The sequence below is a fragment of the Cuculus canorus genome, chromosome 7, assembly GCF_017976375.1.
Source record: "Cuculus canorus isolate bCucCan1 chromosome 7, bCucCan1.pri, whole genome shotgun sequence".
Lineage (NCBI taxonomy): Eukaryota > Metazoa > Chordata > Aves > Cuculiformes > Cuculidae > Cuculus > Cuculus canorus.
The window spans coordinates 16,611,685-16,625,761 of NC_071407.1; the positions used below are offsets into that span (position 1 = coordinate 16,611,685).

Genomic DNA, 14,077 nt, shown 5'->3' on the forward strand with positions numbered 1-14,077 from the left:
AGATAATGGGTTGGAGGGAGCATTGTTCTCATGAAGCACATTCATAAGTACTTTGAAAAGTATTTATTCTTGACCCATAATATGAGACCACCATACACAGAGGGTACATTATAAAATTCAAACGAAATCTGCTAGGCTGTGTTTCCAGGTAGCTAGAAAGGTGCAAATTAGTACCATTTTTCTGAGGTGAGATTTAACAATTTAACAAGTTGGCTTCAGGTGACCTCCAGTGACTTCAGGAACGGATGGGGGGTGAGGAGAGAGACAACTCCCATTTATTCTGTTTCAAACAAGACAGTCCACTGAAATCTACTTTCATGAAATAAGTGAACACCACTACTGTTCAGATTACTTTTAGATACTATTTAACTGTGCTGAGGCATTAAACTCTTACCCTGAAGAAACTTTGTAACAGGACATTCTTTATTAAACCCTGGAAACAATTTGAACATTGTGATTGATGTCAGTCTCTACATGGAAAAAGCTGTAAGGGATCCTTAAAGCCACCTACAGAGTTATTTCAATTAAGTAATGTAAAGAACTTAAGTGTTTGTAATCCATTTCCTATGCTCTCCGTATCTCTAGATGCTAGATGGGTGGTTGAGGTCGGGAGATAAGGGAAGCAGGCAATCCACATTTATTCACTCCATTGGGACTCCGGTGCGGGAGCTCAAGACCCAGTCACTACACCCAAGAACCAGTATGTGCATTAAGTTCCTGTACTTCTGCAAAAGCAAGTTTTAACAAATAAGCTTTGACAAAGCAGCAACAAAGCCATTCTTCTTCACTATTTTTAGTTCCCACCAATAAGTTACAGCCTTCTATTCCCAGTCACAGACTGCTGTGCTGTAATTAATATTCTTTCTGAACAGATGCAACATGAAGTTTCAATACGCTTCTGAAACTGTCATAAGCAGGTCAAGAAAAACAAAAAACAAATATATGTTTTCTTCATATTATAGTATTCTCGTTCTTTTTATTTTAAAAAAAAAAAAATTAAAAAGTGCTGGCAAAACAAGATTATAAACCGAACAGCACCTTTAGAAAGAAGCAAGGGCAGAAGGAAGGTAGATAAAACTTCCAGTTTTACTTCCCAACTCTTTGAGCAAAGCTTTTTAAAAGGATCTTCGTTAACAAATTTCCTAATTACAGACATTTCTTCTATACATATTTTCACATAAATGTGGCACTGCAGAAACAGTAAAGCTCCTAATGTTTCAGTTAGTATAAGCTTGTGTTAAAATTCTCAGAAATCTTCAGCAGATTGGCATTAATTCCCCTTTCCTTAATATTATTGACTGTGAGGTCACAAGTATTACTTGCAAAGAGAAAAGATGTATATAATAATCTATACTTGTAAACTAATACTTGTAATAGAAAACAGGGGATTACTATAAAAAAGAAAGAGTAAAATCTGAATGCGTAGTGCTCGGAGGAGGCCCTTCTCTTTTCCACCGCTGAAGCTGAAATTCTGCTGTTTGACCAGCTTCAGAAATAGAATTGTATCTGTGACATCTGGGTTTGTTTTTTCCCTCCCTCCAAGCTGTCACTGGACCAGGTGCTGCTTGCATGACATTTTGTCACCTGCCCTTGGCGTGCTATTTTTAAACAGTTCTTGTCAGCTATCTTTTAAGAGGAGCAGCATACAGAGAGGCGCACAAGCAGAAGGACATGTTCTCACACTGAGCTACACAACAGTGTGGGATAATGTTGGGCATCTCCAGAGGTCCCCTACTGCAATTCTATAGAAATAGATTAATGGAATACTTTCAAAACACACATGTATTAAAAGCATTCAAACCAGACTGGTAATGCACCAATGATAAAACAATTAGTTACCAATAATTATATAGCCTTTCATATTAGCTACTACATTTGAATACCTTGCTATTTGAAGAAAATTATTCAATTAGAGAAAAAAAGAGAACATATCCAGATTACAAAACTGCATAATTATCTAAGAAACAAGAAGACAGCATAAAAAATATGTATTTAAAGATGCAATATTAAACTGTGACATGTAAATAAGAAAAATGTACCTTCAAGGACATATTTTGTGTTAAACACAAAAGTGACTATCAGAAAACAATCAATTTTAAGAAAGCACGTGTATGCTACCTGGACCTTTACAAAGTCTCTATAAGCACATATTTCTAATTACAGTTTCAAAACAGAATCTTTGTTTTAAATTTTCTGTTTTCAAAATTATTAAGCACAATATGCAGAAGTGCGAGAAGTTAGAGCACAGAAGTTATGGACTCCAGCAGTTCACTTAAGTCATAAATAGGAATCTTTCCAGTAAGAACATCCGCAGTATTTGTATTTAGTGTACATCTGCCATTTTCAGTTTGCCTGTCTTGGTTTCATATCTACTGAGTATATTTTTAATTACATGCAGTAATATAAGTGTGTGTTATAAAACTAGTTAGGCTGCAAAAATAATCACTCTTTCACATAAATCTTTTCAATTCCTCATTTTTAAAAAGAAAAAAAAAAAAAAAGAAGAGATAATCCAGTTATGTACTTCTGGCTCTTTAAATATTTCAGAGTACAAGTGAAGGTTTAATGATTCTTGTACAGCCCAGGCTGTTCTTTTGCATATCTTGTGTCATTAGATTCCTTAAATTCTCTCTCCTAACAGCATTTGGAGAGGCTTTTCTGGCTAGACTGCTTAAAGTACTCTGCTCGATGTCCAATATCACGCATGTCATGGCAGAGAGCCCGCTTCCTCCTTAGAGCGCATCTCAAATATGTGCATCTCTGATTCTGTATTATATTGGAAATAAGAAGATTCAACTGTAATCTACCTTCACCTTATTCTTAGAAAGATACGATTTTGAAACAATTCCAAAATCTTTCCAATACCTTAAGGAAGTGCACCCTTCCCACACATGAATCTCTTTACTAAATCTTTCACAAACAGATAATCTGATTTTGTAAAATTCTCTAGATAATTTCAAGTTACATGAACAGTTTTCAAAAAGAACGTTGTTTCAGAAATAAAAAAAAAATGGGTATCAGGCACAGTTTTAACAAACTGCAGTTTTTTGACAGTCTAGTACTAGGCTTGGCCATAGCAGTGGTCTTAATTCCACCTTTAAAATCCACTATTTTTAGCAGGTATTCAAGCTTATGAGCACAATATGTTTACAGCTAAGAGTAAAATCAATCTTTAATTTCATCTTTGTATATAAATGCTGGTATCACCATTATTTTCTTACATCTGAAACAAACATCAGTGATTAACCAGTTCCAGAGCTGTAACTACTGGTTTTGCTTTGAAAAATTCCTGAGTTATTTTTCTCTTTTTATTAGTTTTCTCTTATTAAGTGCTTTACAGTTTTCTGAAGTTGTGAAATCCTAATCAGCCACCTGGACATCAACACTCACGCAATGAAGGATGTTTAAGATTACAGTTACCTGTCCTCATAATTGTCATGTTGCAATCAACACTGCAAGAAATGATGTTCTTTGGTTATTTACTGAGTAAAACTTCTTGCACTGTTATACCTCATGGTTCTCACCAAGATCGACCACCTATACCAATTCAGCGACTGGTATCCAGCATAAGATTTGCTAAAAAACAGCAAAGCTGGCCTGCTTTTGATGAGTCCTGAACTTAATGTGAATGAAGATCATTGTTGGTATTAATTACAAGTTAGGACTAGGACTTCAGTGGCAAAGTCAAACGAAACTGGCAAAAGGACTAAGTCTGCTCTACTTCCTTAGTCATGAATTACTCCTTTATCATTCTTATCTCTTCCATCAAATGATTTCAAAGTTTGTGCCAACAAAGCACTTTACAAAACAGCAATAGTTACTTGGATGGACAGGTAGCAAGTGGGGTAGAGCAAAGTTTAGATACAGAAAAGTGCAAAAATCAAAGCAAGACCAGTATTCCCTCAAGTGTCTGTAACAAGATTATTTTCACCCAAGTGTATTTGGGGTCTAGTTTACAGCACAAACTAACATCCACACCTCCGTACCGCAATGCGGCTATGAGTCTTCGTGCCATGATCATCAAATGGCCAAATAGCATGAGGCATGTGTGCATCTATGTAAGAATTTCAATCCTCCTTACCTGAGTAGAACCCAGGCCATTCTCTCTTCCCTTCCCCCAAAACCACACACCTGGAACTGATGCTTCCTCACTCAATATACAAGCCCAAAACTATTTCAAAAGCAAGAACTGTGTAAGCAAGGTGCCTAAAAATTATAAAAATAAAAGGTAACTCCATGAAGAAGTTTGCTGGTATTTTTTTTTTCTTTCTTTTCTCCACCCTCAGCCCTTTTTTAAAGTCTTTCTGCCACTTGTTCACTTCCATAAATTTAAACATCTACTTGTAATTTATGCATCTTTTACATATTAATATATTCAACAGAACAAAAATACCATTGTTTGCCAGAAAGGAAATAAGAAGAATTATTATTGTGTTTACACATACACATTTTTACTGTGCAAATACATACTGTGGCAATGTGATCAGAAGTGTATAATTATCAGATATGAATCAGTAATAGAGCTTGCAGAAACTAAGTCCTTCCTATCACTGACTAAACAAATACATGCCATCAGCAGAGGAAGCAACCTTTAAAATGAAACGGCACACACATCTCAACAAAATGCACGCTTCATAAGTAAATTGCATTGCTCCAGAAAAATACAAGGGTCTTGCATATATTTAAGTAGTGAAACATTTTTAGCTTGTTTGAAAATACTAGTATTTTAAAAGCAAGACCTGATGAACATTAAAAAAAAATATGGCTTTACTTATGAGGGACAGAGAAGTAAATGCACACATATGCCCATTCTAGATGTGGTTCTAGAACTGTACTCAAAAGAGCAATACAAAATAAAAAAACAGAGAAGTGAGAAAAAAAAAGAAAAAAGAGAAAGAGCTTTAGGCCTCTGTGAAGCTAGTCTTCAATAATACAATGAAAAAATGGAAACAAATAGAAGGAAAAATTGATATCTGTATCACCAGTCCTTAAACTAAACAGAGCAAACAAAAAAAAACCCATGAATCCTGCTCAAAACAGATTCAGCAGGTCAAAGACAAGGACATGCTGAATGCCAGCAGCAAATTAGGAAGTATGATCATAATACACGATCATTGTAGAAAGCACTGGAAAAAATTATTAAACAGATTTTCTTAAATAAGCAGTTTTAAATGCAAAGGAAACAGAGTATGCTTCCTTTAAAAGGATTAGATCGAGGCCTAATTTTACACACCAACAGACGTGCAAACACATCTCCTCACTCTGTTTTTCATGTGCATTTATGGAAAGGCATCTGAATGGCACTGAGATTTTGAGAAATACTGTTACAGTGCACTTTTTTCTGGCAAAAGTGATGCAAGAAGTTCTAACTGGGTGGCACCATTTCTAGGACTAAGACGAGAACATTTGTTCTATTTGCATGACCTTTGTGTTCAGCTGCTGACTGCAAACATAAATACCATGCATTCACCTTCAGTTTTCTCAGGTCATGTGGCAAACTTACTGCCTTGCTTACAAAAAGCCTGTTAACAATTAGAGCTGAACAAAATCTGGTGGCATGCACTGAAGTTAACTGAGGATCAACATGGAAAAGTAAAGGCCCATCCTATATGGACTGCCTAAGTTGCATATAATTTTCAAACGCTGCTGTCAGATCTCATAAACAACATATTTAAGTTAAATGCAAACAGGAAATCTTAAATTTTACTTAGTTCTCATATGACCCAATACAGTCTTTACACCATTTTAAAAGTAATAATCCCAGTGACTTCACTTTTTTGTACTGTAAATATATGGGTGTCACTCATCACAGGTTGAAAATCAAGATGAAGTTTCCCCATGGACGGTCTTTCTACCTCTAAACCACTGTACATTTGTAGTCACAGTCTCAAACAATCTCTGCTAAGATAGTCAGGGAGAACATACATTCTACTGAAATTTTATGACTTAATCAGCACATATTTTATGTATCCTACAATATGACATCCATTAAAATTAGTTTAAATAAACTCTGTTCTGGAAACTCTCCTTATACATATGTTGTCTCCAAATACACACACTTGTAGATGTGTTGCATTACTATTTCATAAAAAGCTCAGAATTTCTGTTAGTAGGGGATTTGCACATTACAAATTTGCTTCCATTCTGATTTAGAATAAATCCCAAATATTACAGTTAACTACTGTATCAGCATTTTGAAGGGACATGATTTCTCTCAATTTTATATTTTGATTCGGTTTGATGACCTCAGTAGCACATGTGCACAGCATGTGATCCAACACAGCTGAAATATTTTATTTAATTATTTAAAAATAGAACAAAGGCAGCTGCTAGTTACTAGTGATCAAAATATTTTTTATAGATCAGAATGCCTCTGTTTGCATTGTAATGCAATAGTTTGACACAGATAAAGATGTTGCAACAGTGACATATTACACTATAGACAGGAGACACTTTGATGTAGGAAAAAAATGTTTTAGTCAGTAATAAGCAGCAACTTCTCATAGCTATTCTGATAATTCAGTTCTGCCCTACAGCATTAGGTAGAAGCAGTACGTAAATACCTACAGGTTACAAAATACTGCAAATATATCCTTTCCTCATTAAAGCAAAGCTCTGCCCCATGTTTTTGTAGCATATAATATATTTTATCGAGAACTCGGAAAATAAGTAAGACAGTTCAGGAAAAACATCTTAGAAAATACTACATACTTCTGTCATGTCGGCCTGGCTATGACTGGCACAGGGAACAATCTGATACTCTTGGCCATGTACAGTAAGTTGTTTTCAACTCAAAGAGGCTAAACAATTCCTTTATTGCACTTTTTCCCTCTTTTCCCTCCTTTCTGAAAGGAGGAAAGGATTTATGAGTATTGACTGAAAGAGAAGAAAAATATCGAAGCTGGTCTTGATGGCAGAGAAAGCAGGTAAGGAAGTCTAATGGTTGTGGGAGAAAAGAAAGTGAGACTTCCTTTTTTAATGAGTCTACATCCTTTAAATCTCAAATCATGAAAATGGCAAATGCTTTGTAAAGTCACACAGTTCCCAGACTATGAGGACAGAAAGACAGGAGCCTACAGCAGAGTACCCCTGTCTGGTACAAAAAACTGAGAAAAAGAAATCTTGTTTTACACAGATACAGAATTAGAGCTGACACCAAACACCTTCTCCCAAGACTGGGCTCAAAATAAAATGCAACGTAGATGGATAAGCTGGTGATTTATCTAACTCCAGATACCTTAGAGAAAGGTATTAAATCTCTCTTAGAGCAAGAAGCACTGAAAAAGAACTAAGTGATCCTAGTTCTGCTAGATTCTATATTGCAAGACTGATGATCAGGCAGTTTCTGCTGCACTAACAATCCTTCAGCCTTTCTCCTCTTCTACGCTTGAAAGCAACACCGCCCCAAATAAGTAATTTAATCACATGCCCTCTGAAGGCCAAGTGGAACATGCTTTAAAAAAAAAAAAAAAAAAGAAAAGTGGCCTGTTTTGGTGACCTTGAAATAAAATCAATGTCCGTGATCTGCAGGACAAAGTCTGATCATACCTCAGATTGAGAGAAGGTACAGAGTTTCAACAACTACAAACAAGAAATAGGCTCTTTGTTTCTCATACCTGACCTCCTCCACTACCTCTATTGAACAATGCAGAGCATGAAGAACTTGTACACCAACTTGTTCACCAAAATGAGAAGAAAATATCCCAGAATCATTTCAATTTGGTCTTCACATCAGAATCTTTCACGGTTAACCTTCTTGCCCGCATTCTAATCTAAAGTCCTTGTTCTATATCCAAGATCATTATTTTTTGTGTCAAGTATCTGTTTGGATGTGAGGTGGCATATGTGCCAAGAGGGCATATGTTCCAGGCAAAGTTTCAAACTTCAGATAAACCATCTGCAACATTTTACTAATGAATACATATACAGACAATATTCCTAAAAATATGCATTTGCTGAAGACTGTAGCCAGCGGCAGGATCCCGAAATAGCTGCACTGACTTCGCAACATTCATTGGAGGCTCCAAGACACGTACAGCTTTTCTAGATCTAAATATTTGTGTTTCAAAATCAGAGGCTTTTGATACTCATTTTTTCACCCCTTCTGTTCAAAAATTCAGAGAGCAAACATAAGGCCAACTGATCTAAACACTGTTACCTAAAATTATTTGAGAGAATAAGGCTCATTTACCAAAAGGTTAACAATTTAAAAAGTCATTTGAAAGCCATGTCATTATTTTCCTTTGTCTACTTGGTTTTTAAACCATGATCTTTGTGGTTGTACTCTCTACCTACACAAGAAAAAGCTGCACAAAACCTAAGAGAGGACAGTCACAGTTGCCAGAATAAAGGAAGATTTAAAGGGAAAAACCACACCCAATTTACCAAGAAAGACAGAGGAGGTAAAATGAAGAGGCTAAGTTAATAATATCCCATAAAGAGTAGTTGAAACTTTGCACAAGAAGCATCCACACAGGAATGCTCTACAAGGAGCTGAAAAATCAAGCTGAAGTACATAACCAGTACATTCAAAAAACTTCAAGGTGAAAATAAATTGAAATGTGACAATGAGTTAAGAAACAAGCAAAAGCAAGCAGAGTCAGTCACTTACTTTCTCAAGGTGATTAAAGACTAAAATGTACTGCTACTTTAAAAGGCAGAGCCAGAGGAGAGCGGGATAAGAAAAAAGTAAGCGAGTTTAGAAGACAAAATTAAGCGACATCTGAGCAAGTTGCAGAGAACAACAGCAGTTGTTCTGTGTCTTTGGTAGAGGAAGAGCAGACAGCTGGAGGTACACGGGAAGAGTCAAGATCGATTTTCACAGAAAAAGCAATGATAAAAATGCAATAGGGAAGTGATTTGAGAAGTGGATCAATGTTTGCAGAAAAAATATTTAGGTTTTTATGAAAAGGATTCAGATAAAATGGTAACATAGATGTGTTTAACACAGAGGAAGACAAACACTTCTTGGAAGAGAGAATGAATATGTCCTCGAACAGCCACTCCTACGAATATTGCCAGTCATTCTGCATAGTGTTAAAACAGGAGATAGGTCAAGCCAAGGCTGGACGTTAGCAAAGTAAGCCCTGAAGTTAGAGGGAGGAGGAAAGCAAGACAGGGAATTAACTATATCAGTGGGGAAAAAAAGCAGCTGGGCAGAGACAGAGTGAGATAACTAATAGAAAATAAGACTTCAATAGTTACTGGACTGGAAGCTGGAGAGAGCTAAGTAATGAGGCAGGAAAGTCAGAACAGATGAGGCAGCATTGTGAGAAAATGAGTCTGGAAGAGCACATCTAGTAAGTGACAGAAATGTTTGTTAGAGAAAAAAGTAAAGCTAACAGTCCCACTGGCAAATGGGAAAGATCAACGTAAACTTTGCAATTAATACACAACCCTTTGGTTTTACTTTTTGAGCAGATGCAAACAATGTCTATTTAAACTAGTTGGTCTCCTACCTAAATCAATAACCAAGCAGAGATGAAAATATTAATCTTATTTTTGAAAGGATGCTTTTCTTGAAAAGCATGAAAATGCTTAATGAAACCAAGAATTTCATTTCTATCTCCTGCAAAACACCAACATTATATAGCATTATGACACTCGGATGCAGCTGTGGAGTACACCACTTGCAACACTTCCATAGGCAAGCTCTGCTGAGTACTGAAAACCATTCTCAACAGAAAAACCCAACAACACAAAAGAATTAAAATTTATACCCATTATTATTTTGTTTTCTAACATTCTGATAAAAGAAATTTAAATGGTTATAAAGAGACAATAATAAAAGGATAAACAAAATTGCACTTCTATGATATTAAAGTCTTTCTAGAGTAATAGAATTTCTAATCCAATCTTTCTCATTTTTGTCCATGCTCAGGTTCACAGGTAAATTCAGTCTTTAAAAAACTAGCCTCAACTTGTATATTGAAATAAATATTGATTTAAAAAATGTGGAGTTTGATCTGCAAGATAATACATTATACAATAAATACTTACATCTACTTAGTAGTAATTTAGATATTTTCTTTTTTTAATACCAAACACATTAAATGTATATCCAGCAAAAATCTCAATTTTATTCAGCTTGTCTTTCCTACGTTTCAGGTTAACACTTACTTTGAAGGACTATGATCAGAATAGATAGGAGACAGTATTTCTTGCCAGTTTAGATAGCTGAATAATGGTTAAAGACACATGAAGGCCCTAGCACTGCAAATTTCAAGATAAAGCACACATTAAAACAGTTCAGAGTACAGAAACCAGTTTGGTATAGCTGTAAAAAAGCTCTGTACCTGGAAAGACAATTAAAAAGGCACAGGCCCTTAGACCAAGAAAAAATATTTTTCCACGTGCTAATACATAAATGGAGAAAGGGGCAAATGAGGCAGACATGACATCCGAAAAGTGTATGTATATGCATTAGCACAGTAAGTTCCAGAAACAACTAGATTTTTTTCTCTATCAGTTTCAGTGGCTTCTTAGAGTTTGGGAATCATTCCTAGCTCAATACTGTCTTTCTATTGGCTTACTACTAGCTTCAGTCTTCAGAGTCAGCAAGGATGTGACTGAGCAAGAATGTGTATCTACTTTGAATCTTAACCAATGAAAGATTAAGATAGAGGAGTATGCAGGTCAATCAGAAATATTTATTCATTGAAATGCTGCCACAACTTTTCACTATTGAGTATTAGCTAAGTATTAGAAATGGCTTCATGTCCAATGCTACACCTGGTAGAACAAACAGTTTGTTAGCATAAATAATCAAAACTTTCCCGGTAATCAATAACAACTAATTGCTTTTGTCTCCTCCTAACAATTCAAAATCCACATTACGATGTAGTTTTGTAGAGTAAATCTGAAGCAACTGTAGAGAGTAGGTTCAGTATACTAACTGATGATCCAAAAATAAAAGTAGTATTAACTCTGAATAAGATGTTGAACATTAACAATTGGACTTCAGTTGCATCATGTATTTTTTGAACTGAGTGACTGCAGCAGGAGACTCAACTGTGCAATCTGCTGATTCACAAAAACTCCAGAAATGCCAGTTATGTAATATTATGATTGTTCACATATAATAAATGTATTCACGTTTCATCTTATCTTCCTACAGTGGAGATGATTATCTGAAGATGGGAAAAGAAGAGTTTTGCATAACTGACAACTCATTCATTAGCAAAAAGTGTACAGCAATTCTGAAAAGCTGATTTTTGTTTAAACACCAAGCAAGCATGGACATATGAATATTCCTAACCTGTAAAATGATTCCTCCACATTATATCAGCGAAACTCATTGGTGGGCCACTGGGAGGGTAGTGTTTACCTTTCAGAGGCTCATGATCAGTCCTTATCATATCCATTAAGGAATTTTCCAAAGAGTGCAAGTTAAAAGTGTCATAGGGCCTATTCCGGTCCTAGAAGAATAAAAACAAAACACAAAAGAGATTGTTAGAGAAAAAATAATTTACTAACACATCATAAAACTTTTTATATTATGAGAAAAAAGGAAAATATAAGAATACGCTTGTTAAAATAATATCCTTCATTTTTCAACTGCTTCTTTCACCAGCACAGCTAAGAAAAAGCAGGAAGGCATTTTAATACTTCTAAAAAAATATATACAGACAATATCTAAATGATAATTTTTAGAATTAACTAAGAACTTAGAGATAAAGTAATATTAATGTTTACACTGGAGAAGTGAAATTTTTTCAGAGTTCAGAGATTTCTGTTTTACAGCTTCATCATCTGCCTTCTGTCATGGTGCTCTCTCAACACCAGAGAAGAAGCAAGCAATGCTCAAAATGCCAGCAGGCAGATCCAGATCCAGAAAGATTTTGATCCAGAAAGTACCAAGTAATTCCTCAAATGTATAACATGATTCTCACAGATTTAAGGAAAGTGCAATAAATGCAAGACAAAACAAAGATGGGATGTGCAACGCTTTCACAGTAGGGCACTCAAAAAACCTGAGCAAGGGTTGGTTTGTATTGTTTGGATCTCCCATTTTTAATTCACTGTAGTTCAGCTTCTGTTCTTTTCAGTAACAGGGGAAAAAGCACAAAACAAAACAACCCCAATAATATAAACATAACAAACAACCTTTAGCAGTCCTATTAAAATAACCAGTTTCAAAGTCCAGGAACAGTCTACCCATGCCCATGTACTGAGAGTATTTTATGCAACAGGACAGCACAACAGATTGATCCCCTTGTTTCATTGTTGACAATTTTTTTGTCTTCTACAGTTGTTTAGAACGCCAACATTCGTATGCTGTATTTGAAAGAGTTCTTGTTCACCTATACAAATGGACCAGTACCTATGGAATATCAAATAAAATGTATGCCCAGGAAATCTAAAATAGATCTTGGGGAAAAAAAACCAAAAACAAAAACAAAAAAAAAAGAAAAAAACCCAAACCAACAAAAAGACAAATAAACCAACCAACCAAAAAAAAATGCCCAAAGCCTGAGAGCTTTTTTGTTTTAAGGAAAACTTAATTTCAGCTAAAGCAACCCACTGCTTAGTAATATGTAGTAGGAGAGAAGAATGTGTTTTGTTTTATTTCATAATAGCTTTCTTGAAAGAAATACAAGGCTAGATTGAAAAGAAAGAGCATCTTGGATGTAAAAAAATAAAATATATCCATTCGTGTGATATATTAGTAATTTGATTACATAGTATCTATATTATTCGCTGAAAGAAAAAGATTTAGTTTTGCTTTTCTATTTGTTTCTTTTAAATATCCTTACTGTGATTACGTAAGGAGGTCAGGTGTTACAGTACGTAACAACAGCATCTTTTTTAAGAGAAAATATGAAAGCAAACATCCAGCTTATAACCTGAATAGGGGTGGAGAAGCATTTTTCAGTCAGATCAGTGCTCTGATCTGGTTTACTATATAGCTACAGCAGAGCTGAGCTGGCAAAACCTACGCTGGCAGGAATGCAGAAGGGCAGGACTGCTGCTTTTGCCACAATGATAGTTTATTCCAGCTTCAACCATTCCTGAGATTACAGTCTTAGAGGCTGGAAGGAGTGAGTTCAGAAGAGGCCACAGCCTACAAATGGAATTTAATTGTCATTTATTAACATATGTATGTTATATTTTAAGTATGCTACTACTGCAGGAAATCCCTGGCAGATCTTGGTTTGTTCTAAAGCTTCCCAAGGAGCTGTGCACGTGGTCACATGTGAAAAAAGGGAGAAAAAAATCATAGCATCAAAGGCAAGACTATACAGGGCAGGTTTGCTATAATGTGGGACCTTTGTAACCTTTTAATGAAAGCACAAAATTACAAAATATTTTTATTATGAAAATAGACCTACATTGAGGACAAAAAGATCAATTCAATCGAAACCCTTTACCTCGGTATTTATAACACTTCTCACTACAGTAATTGAGCAAGCTAAATCAAGAAAAGCAAACTTGGACACAACAGATCTTTACGAATATTTTGTGGCATGTGTATTGAGTATAATGCATGATGACTAGAGACTTAGTAGTGTGTGTGATAAAACAAACAAGTCACGTCTAATATTCTAGCTCCTAAATAAAAGGGCTATTATAATTTTTTTAATAGCTTTCATTTCAGTAGTAACTCATTTGTACTCAGCAGATTTGAAGGTTACTTCCTAAATTCAGCAATTTCTCCCAGGGTTGGTGCTTCTGCACACACACGCACAGGATGTTTCCTTATTTCTCAGCATGAACAGGTTCTCCTGGTTTTGTGAACTGATACTATTGCATCTCCTGGATTTGCTTTTTGCATTGTGTTTCCACAGACTGCCAACCTACTGCCAAACAACGTAACAACAGAAATGACTCACAAAGGTCCTTAGTAGCAGACTAGAACCTTGCAAGGAAGTACTGGGACTACAACTATGGATGGAAATCAAAATATAAACTACAGAACAATAAAGCAGAATAAAAAACTTGGAGAAGCAGTTTGAAAATCCAGCACATCTGGAAAATCTGCTGGGATCTTTTAGAGAAGACAAGGATCCCAAGACCTACTTAGATAAACTACATTATGGATAAAAGAAAAACCTCCAGCTACAAGACTGCCTTTGGC

At 35.5% G+C, this 14,077-nt stretch overlaps 1 protein-coding gene across 7 annotated transcripts in view; it reads right to left on the minus strand.

Annotated features, from left to right (window-relative positions):
- CPEB3 (cytoplasmic polyadenylation element binding protein 3) overlaps positions 1-14,077 on the minus strand; it is an 85,379-nt gene that overhangs the window by 47,849 nt on the left and 23,453 nt on the right. For 5 of the 7 annotated variants that reach the window (XM_054071257.1, XM_054071254.1, XM_054071258.1 and 2 more), the window contains exon 3: positions 11,258-11,417. In XM_054071257.1, the coding sequence (XP_053927232.1) occupies positions 11,258-11,417 (160 nt within the window). The remainder of the gene's footprint in view (positions 1-11,257; positions 11,418-14,077) is intronic. The other 2 variants (XM_009570653.2, XM_054071259.1) reach the window with 1 other exon arrangement.